A 9315-nucleotide genomic window follows, 5' to 3' on the forward strand; every position below is an offset into this window, starting at 1 on the left:
AAAACTAAATTTATGGTATTTGGGAATCGTAGACTAGATAACGAACTGCAAATGAAAATAGGGGGAGCTAATATTGAACGAGTATATGAAATTAAATTTCTAGGTGTCATAGTTGATGATAAATTCACCTGGAAATCTCATATCAGATATATTCAGCATAAAATAGCAAAAAACATATCGATATTGGCAAGGGTTAGACATATTTTGGACAGAAAAACACTACGTATTTTGTATTCTTCATTGATTTTACCATACTTGGAGTATGGCATTGAAAACTGGGGAAACATACAAAAGCTCACTTCAACCATTGTATATATTACAAAAAAGAGCGATAAGAATTGTGCACACCAATGGAGCTTTTATACAGTCTAAATTGTTAAAAATTTTTTGATTTAGTGGGACACAAGACTGCTGAAAGGGAAGGGGGATACAATCTAAGGGGTCAGTTAAATTATAAAATTCATGCTATACGTACAACCAAAAAAAGATTCTGTATTTCCATAAGTGGGGCAAAACTATGGAATAATTTAAGTGTGGACATAAAAAACAGTACGAAAATTGATGAGTTTAAACACAAATATAAAGGTATGTGTCAATCAAGATATGGGCAAGAACAGGCTTAATGATTAATCAGGTGTAACATTGGGAGTGTGGTGTTTTTAGTATATCACTAGCGTGGTGTAGAACAAAATTATCCATGTAGTAATACTGCTTGCAAACCAATGATGATAAGATGATGTTAGGGGGTAGGACTAGATATGTCTAACTTCTTCCTACTCCATTCAAGCAGGTACTAGGTATAAGCAAATTGAAAATATATTTGCCCACACGATCAAATGTTAGAATGGCTTTATTCTCTGGTGTGGCAGAATAACAATGTGGATAAGTAGCCATTTGTCACAGTGTGAATGTTATAGCCATAAATAACTTGGACATAATCTTCACAGGGGACAGGTTCCACCCAAAATATTAAAAATTACCACTTGTTCTCCCACCTCCCCCCAGTATTTGTCATGACCAGTCATGAAATGTCTCCTAAATCTATAAGAAAATACATGTTCTCCACTCTAGTATTAAATTGACTCCAAAACATAGCTTGTTCACTGAGCTCTTTCTGCTCATGCTGGTTTACATGTCAGCCAGTAGGGGTGTAAAAAAAAAATTAATACACTTGAGTATCCTTGGCCATTACCGACCTGATGGAGGACATTACAAGTGCCATGGATGGAAAGAAATACACGATAGGAATATTTATTGACCTAAAAAAGGCATTTGACACAATCAACCATGAATTATTAATGTGCAAGCTAGAAAAATACGAGATCAGAGGAGTGGCTTTGAATTGGATTAATAGTTATTTGACACAGAGGCGCCAATTTGTACTATACTGGACATTAATGATATGTGCAAGGTTTCGGATTTAGTGAAAGTGGTCTTATTTGCCGATGACACTACGATATGGGCATCAGGGGATAACTCACAGCAAATATTGGGACAAGTTTCACAGGAACTGGAGAAGATAAAGATATGGTGTGATAGTAATATGCTATCCATGAATATGGATAAAACTAAATTTATGGTATTTGGGAATCGCAGATTAGATAATGAACTTCAATTGAAAATTGGGGGAGCTAATATAGAACGAGTATATGAAATTAAATTTCTAGGTGTCATAGTTGATGACAAATTCACCTGGAAATCTCATATCAGATATATTCAGCATAAAATAGCAAAAAACATATCGATATTGACAAGGGTTAGATATATTTTGGACATAAATGCACTACGTATTTTGTATTCTTCATTGATTTTACCATACTTGGAGTATGGCGTTGAAAACTGGGGAAATACATACAAAAGCTCACTTCAACCATTGTACATATTACAAAAAAAGAGCGATAAGAATTGTGCATAGGCTGGGATACAGGGATCACACCAATGGAGCTTTCATACAGTCTAAAATGTTAAAATTTTTTGATTTAGTGGGATATAAGACTGCAGTGTTTATGTATAAAGCCAGGAACAATTTATTACCTGGTGGAATTCAAAAACTATTTTCAAGCATGTACTAGGTATAAGTAAATTGAAAATATTTTTGTGGACATGTCTGGAATTATGTGTGATTACATACTGACTGTTGTTACATGTTTGAAAGAATAAATAAATCAAATCAAATCAAATCACAATATTTTGCTTTGCGATTCTGTATTGATTCTAAAAAAAAAAAACAGTATCGATTTTTAATTAATAGTTCACATTCCAAGTTGTGCTATGTTGTTGGATATTACGGTGACTGTGACAAATGCAAACGCAAACCCCTGTATCACAAGACAGTATATCAAATCATAACCCCTGTATCGTGATGCGTATCGTATTGCCAGATTCTTGCCAATACACAGTCAACCAGCCACAGTGAACATATCAGCTGTGCACAGGGCTCACAATTAGTCAGCATGTGCCAAAGTTTGGCCATCCTGTGTCCTGCTTGTGCCATGTGGACCTACAGCTGATCACTGACAGGTACACAGGTAACAGCATCACATAAGTTAAATGTTTCTGCTGCTGATCATCTTCCCGTCCAATGTATTTTTTCTGCCAAAATTTCAGGTCTTCCATCACACAACTCTCACAGGTCTTTGTTAGGAGAGAGCAAAACTGAAAAATGACAGCAGAGCAAAATTGAAGGTGAAGTCAAACTCAATCTGCTTGAGAGATGAAGCTGCATTTTACGGCTTCATCATTCTCCCCAATTGCTTCTGTGACTGAACAAGTAGGCTATAAACTACTAATCTGTACGTTAAGATAGTGCAGTGATACCCAGCCACTGAACTCTTGTTCTGTCCTTTGTGTTTTAATGAAGCCGTATTTACAGAATTGTTTTGCAAAGTCCACATAACTGCGTGATTATGACAGCTGCTGTGTGATAGTTCAGATTTCAAATGAACGTTCACAAAAAAGTTCTCCCCTTCATTCTTTACTTTACTACTATTTACATACTTTACTATCTATTATTTCTTAATGTAACTTAAGCATGTTAACCATGTTTAATATATTTTTGACTAGAAATGTGAAACCCAGTGTAACAGGTAATAATTATTTATCTGGCGCAGTGCCTGTATAATAAGGATTATGGTCAGACAATTCTACTGTATAAACTGTGGCCTAAGCAGTGGCATGTTCTGAATACAGTGCCCCAGGCAGTCACACTCTGGTTTGTGTGTTTTTGAGAACAAAACATAATCTAATGGTGACACCATGCAAATCAAGGAACAGCTCTTTAATGGGAGTTTTTACTGTGGATTCTAGACCCGCCTTATGAAGTAACAGGAGAAGGGGGGCTCATGGAAGGCTCACAGGAACTGCATGTCAGGTGAAAGCCATTCAGCTGGGAATAGCAGAGCTGAGTGCTTGCTTCTGTAAGTGAGAAAATGTTTCTTGTCATGTGGATGATTGTGTCTTTGTTGGCCAGCAGGGGTCACTGCCCGCCATCTGTCAGTAATCCTGACACACAGATGCCTCTGCTCTGTTGCTTTAATCATAGTCTCATCATTCACTTATTAAAGCTGAGGCTCAGTGGCAGCACTAATTCCCTCCCATTACTATTACTTATGGAAATCAAATTGGAATCCAATTCATAAACAGCTGCTCTACAAATAAACATCGATCTCTAAGTGGCTTTGGACAAATGCTACAATATGTTAACACAAGAGGCCTCTGCTGATGGCTACAGAGGCTTTCAGATGTTTTTAATTCAGGCCAGTACTAAACCACAACAACTGCAGTTTAACTAACCACATTTCTATTTACACTAATGTAATTTTAAAAACCTATAAAGATACTGACTCTGTTCATCCAGGAGTGTTTGACTGAAATGTTTCTGAATAGAGCTACTATTTGTTGCCCTTTTTCGGTTTTCAGGACCTTGTTTCACATGTGACGGAAAACTGTGTCATACAAACTACACAGGTTCAGCACAAGTTGTTTATACAGTTATCTCATTTGAATATTTCTCAGTTTCTATAAATCAGACCCATCTGCTTCTATGGTCAACTGACAAAGTGAATGCATGCGCACACACATTTAAGGTCAGAGGTCATTATATATGCTGAGTGCTGTGTTATTGTTCCTGCTGCATGTGAGAGTAATGTGAACAGCACTCATTATTCAGCTCATTAGCATAATCTCCAACTCTCCTTCAGAGTTAAAGCCATTCAATCCCATGATCCTCCAGGACACAGCAGAGAGAGAGACGGAGGAAAAAAGGCATGCTGGTGAGCTCCTGTTGCCATGGTGAAAGGTCAGCTGCAAGGTCACTAGTGGGACCAATCCACTTTTCCCATGTTGTCTGTGTGTGTGTGTGTGTGTGTGTGTGGAGAGGAGGGGGGCCTTCCTGGTCCTTCCCATCATAAAAATGGTTTACTTTTGATAAACTTGTCTACTGTGTCTGTGGAATGCCCTACAAACATATGCACTCAGAAAACCTGATTAACCAGAGAAATCAGGTTACATGGGGAATCAGGGGAACTGTTTGCATGTGGTAACCTGGTAACTGTAAATCTATGCACTTGTGCAGAAGATCAGTAGTCAGACTTCGCCTCTACTGTACAGTTTAACTGTATAGTCACAGAAAATTATTGTTTCTGACTTTGCTTCTTTTTGTGGCTATGTTGACTGAGCCCAGTGAGGCAAAAAGGCAGACATTACACAACTGCTTCTCACAGTGTGAACTATCTGAATTGAACAAATGCTGCAATGTTCATTTGTGGAAACCAGCTTATTTAGATTTGCACAGGACACCCTGTGGTAGTTTCATTTTAGTCAGACTTTGGGAGGATGTAGTTTAAATATGAGCAGGCATCGCTCTATGTAATGAACTTCTTTCCTCCAGCCACTCCACTCCGCTGCTTTCACTGTCTGCACCTATTTGACATATGGGGTTAGGTGTATACATGACAAAAAAAGTTTTCCTTCCCTACTGTAGGACCTCTAGCAAAAACCTACCTGGGGAAATAAAGTTTCTCTAACCCACTGCCTATTATGTTCTATTGTAAAAGCTAAGAAAAAAGTGAAACACATTTGCAGAGGTACTGTTACACCCACACAGAGTTTTTGTCTACTGTAATGCAAAACCTGGGAACACCGTTCACTTCACTGGACTATGATTACTTTTCAGTATTTAAAAATATTTCACTATGGATGAAACTGATATATACAGATCACCCAGCCAACAGTTTTCTACAGTAAAGAGAAAAACAACAGTAGCCTGCAAACCTCAGTCCACAAGTTATCTGCATCAGCCTTTCAAATTGTTAACAGTCAGACATGTGGCCGCAGCCTGTGTTTCAGAGTTTTTCAGTGCACTTTTGCCAGGAATACATGAAGACAGTCAGAACACCTAACACAACACTGTCCAGAACTCCTAATCTGCTACCAGGAATGTCCAGAGAGGATTGGCGGGGCTTTTCCAGGCCACTATCTCTAAGAGTCCGTGTGTGTGTGCATGTGTGTGTGTGTGTGTGTGTGTGTGTGTGTGTGCGTGCGCAGAGTGGTCCTCACCTCATCCTCCTCTGGTGCTGGTTCAGGAAGTGGTCCTACAGTAGGGAAGGAAAACTAAAAAGTCTTACTCACCCACATTCACATTCATTATACAGTCACAGTATATTTCTCCTCATTTTGTAGTTGAGCTATTAACATAGTAATAGTAAATATGTACATATGTTGATCGTGGTAAGTTCCAGATACTGAAGTAACAACTTTTACAAAGCAGAATGTAGATGGAGGTGTGTTTGTGAAGTGTACCAGTCATGTGTTCCTCAGTGGGCTGGACGTCGCATCTCTTGAAGAATTCATCAGTCTCAGCATCGACCACCAGCAGTCTGGTCTCATCTCCTCCAGCCTTGATGGCTGCAACCACCTCAGAGTGCTGCATACCCGCCACTGACATGCCATTAACCTGACAGAGAAAAGAGACAAGGGGTGGGGAGAGTGCTGAAGCTTTGTCACGTGAAGACATTTAAATAAGGTTTTCCTTCAGTTTTGACCAGAAACTAAACAACAAATACAACTGTCTTTCAATTGAAATGGTTTTTGTGTATAGTTAAAATATTAAATATATTAAAAAATCTATTATTTTATATAAATAAGAAGAATAACAATAAAATAAACGGAGGTGTTCAGTGTAATCTCAAATGTTGCCCACTACAAAAATACCTTTGAAACTTTAGTGCAAATGTTAGACGTGAATACAAAAACAATTCAAATATGATCAGTATTATAAAAATGAGGGCTAAGTTTTCCAAGATTTATTTATTAATTTATTATTAACAGGAGAGAAAAACAGATGCAACAGCCATTTCCTCATGGCTAACGGCCAACATGGTTAGACATAATAACCATAATGGTTCTCAGTCACTGTACCATTCCAGCATAGATTCAACACTGTTAAGCAGTAGATGCAATCACATTAGCCACTGTGGTGTCCCCCAAGGTTCTATACTTGGTCCACTCCTCTTCTCATTTACAATATATAATATTCTTCCTTTCAGGTTTCATTATCCAAAAACACAGTCTCTTTTCATTGCTATGCTGAAAACACCCAGATCCAGGTCCACTTAGAACCTAATAAGAAGCTTACTGACCTCAGTAACAATCTTCAGCATTAGATGGCTGCAAACTTTCTCTAGCTAAATGAGATCAAATCATGCGATTTGTACTTCTGCTCTCAGAAACATGACTAAATAACATGGCCTGACTCAGCTTACCAGATTGACGGGTTACTCCTCTACCAAGCCAAACTGTAACCATCTGTTGGGGAAAACTCAAGGAGGCAGTTTGTGTGTTCATATCAACAAATGCTGGTACAAGAACTGTTCTCTGATAAGTCATTGCTTCGAAGAAGTAGAATACATGACAGTAAAGGGCCGATCACCAAATCTACCCCGGGAGGTTACAGTTGTGATCATTGTGGCTGTTTACATCCCTCCGAGTGCCAACCCTGGCTTAGCCCTTAATAAGCTACATGAACACCTATGTACGCTCCAGGATAGACACCCAGAGGCGTTTTTCATGGTAGCTGGAGATTTTAACCATGTTAAACTGACAGACGTTCTGCCCTGGTTTTACCAGCATGTCTCCATAGTGACCAGGGGAAACAATACGCTGAATCACATGTACACCAAAAGAAAAGAGGTATACAAAGCACTGCCCCGACCCCATCTGAGCTTCTCGGATCATATCTCTATTCTAATGGTTCCTGTCCACCGTGCTGCCCTCAAAAACAACAAACCCACACAAAAGACCATCACTGTATGGTCCAGTGAAGCTGTCCCCATGCTCCAGGACTGTATTGAGCACACCAACTGGGACATCTTCAGAGAGGCAGCAGTTGGCGAGGGCAGGGTAGACCCGGAGGAGTATGTGACAGCTGTTTGTATATCAGCAAATGTATTAGTGATGTAACCACCATCAGGAAAATCACTGCCCACCCCAACCAGAAACCCTGGCTTAACAGAGAGGTGTGGTCTCTACTGAGGGCAGGGGATGCAGCATTCAGGTCTGGAGACCCATCATTGCGGGCAGCAAGGAGGGATCTGCAGGGTGGAATTAAAAGGCCAAAGGCCAGCTACACTCTTAAAATACAGGGTCATGGCCCTCAGAATACAGACGTAGACAAAATTGTTGGTACCCTTCTGTTAAACAAAGACAAACTCTGGTCACGGAAATAACGTGAAACTGATAAATATAATAATAATAAATAAAAATTTACTGAAAATTAACTAATGACAATCAGTCATTGCTTTTGGATTGTGGTTCAACAGAAGCATTTAAAAATAACAAACTAACGAAACTGGCCTGGACAAAAATGAAGGTACCCTTAACTTAATATTTTGTTACACAACCTTTTGAGGCAATCACTGCAATCAAGCGATTTCTGTAACTCCCAATGAGACTGCTGCACCTGTCGACAGGTATTTTGGCCCACTCCTCGTGAGCAAACTGCTCTATCTGTCTCAGGTTTGAAGGATGCCTTCTCCAGACTGCATGTTTCAGCTTTTTCCACAGATGTTCAATAGGATTTAGATCAGGGCTCATAGAAGGCCACTTCAGAACAGTCCTATGTTTTCTTCTTAGCCATTCTTGGGTGTTTTTAGCTGTGTGTTTTGGGTCATTATCCTGTTGAAGGACCCATGACCTGCGATTGAGACCAAGCTTTCTGACACTGGGCAGCACATTTCGCTCCAGAATGCCTTGATAGTCTTGAGATTTCATTGTACCCTGCAGAGATTCAAGACACCCTGTGCCAGATACAGCAAAGCAGCCCCAGAACATAACTGAGCCTCCTCCATGTTTCACAGTAGGCACAGTGTTCTTTTCTTTGTTTGCTTCGTGTGTACATCTGTGAACATAGAGCTGATGTGACTTGCCAAACAGTTCCAGTATTGTCTCATCTGTCCAAAGGACATTCTCCCAGAAACTTTGTGGCTGGTCAATATGCATTTTGGCAAATTCCATTCTCGCTTTTTTATGAGTTGCTTTCAACAGTGGAGTCCTCCTCAGTCATCTTCCACGAAGTCCACTGTGGCTCAGACAGCAACGGATGGTGCGATCTGACACTGATGTACCTTGACCTTGGAATTCACCTCTAATCTCTTTGGAAACTCTTCGGTTACCATTCGCATTATCTGTCTCTTCAATTTGTCATCAATTTTCCATTTGCGGCCACGTCCAGGGAGGTTGGCTACAGTGCCGTGGACCTTAAACTTCTGAATAATATGTGCCACTGTAGTCACAGAAACATCGAGCTGCTTGGAGATGGTCTTATAGCCTTTACCTTTAACATGTTTGTCTATAATTTTCTTTGTAATCTCCTGAGACAACTCTCTCCTTAGCTTTCTGTGGTCCATGTTCCGTGTGGTACACACATGATACCAAACAGCACAGTGACTACTTTTCACCCTCTAAATAGACAGGCTGACTGATTACAAGTTTGAAAACGCCTGTGATGCTAATTAGAGGACACACTTTAGTTTAACATGTCTCTATGGTCAAATTATTTTCAATCCTTTCTAGGGGTACCATCATTTTTGTCCAGGCCAGTTTCATTAGTTTCTTTTTTAAAATGCTTCTGTTGAAACACAATTCAAAAGCAATGACTGATTTTCATTAGTTAATTTTCAGTAAATTTTAGTTCAGCATCCATACTATGTTATCCAATTGTATGGATGCTGAATTCGCATCCATACAATAATAATAAAGACCAGCAAAACATGGTATGGATGGGGGGGGAGGCATTCATCCATTTTTTTCCTGTTTTTT

General features: G+C 39.5%; 1 protein-coding gene across 1 annotated transcript in view; it reads right to left on the bottom strand.

Moving 5' to 3' along the window:
- nherf1a (NHERF family PDZ scaffold protein 1a) overlaps positions 1–9315 on the bottom strand; it is an 87096-nt gene that overhangs the window by 18543 nt on the left and 59238 nt on the right. The window contains exons 3-4 of the mRNA XM_020608926.1: positions 5800–5953; positions 5557–5591 (exon numbers count right to left, since the gene is read on the bottom strand). Coding sequence (XP_020464582.1) covers positions 5557–5591; positions 5800–5953 — 189 coding nt within the window. The remainder of the gene's footprint in view (positions 1–5556; positions 5592–5799; positions 5954–9315) is intronic.

Source organism: Monopterus albus, unplaced genomic scaffold, assembly GCF_001952655.1.
Source record: "Monopterus albus unplaced genomic scaffold, M_albus_1.0 scaffold96.1, whole genome shotgun sequence".
NCBI classification, from domain to species: domain Eukaryota; kingdom Metazoa; phylum Chordata; class Actinopteri; order Synbranchiformes; family Synbranchidae; genus Monopterus; species Monopterus albus.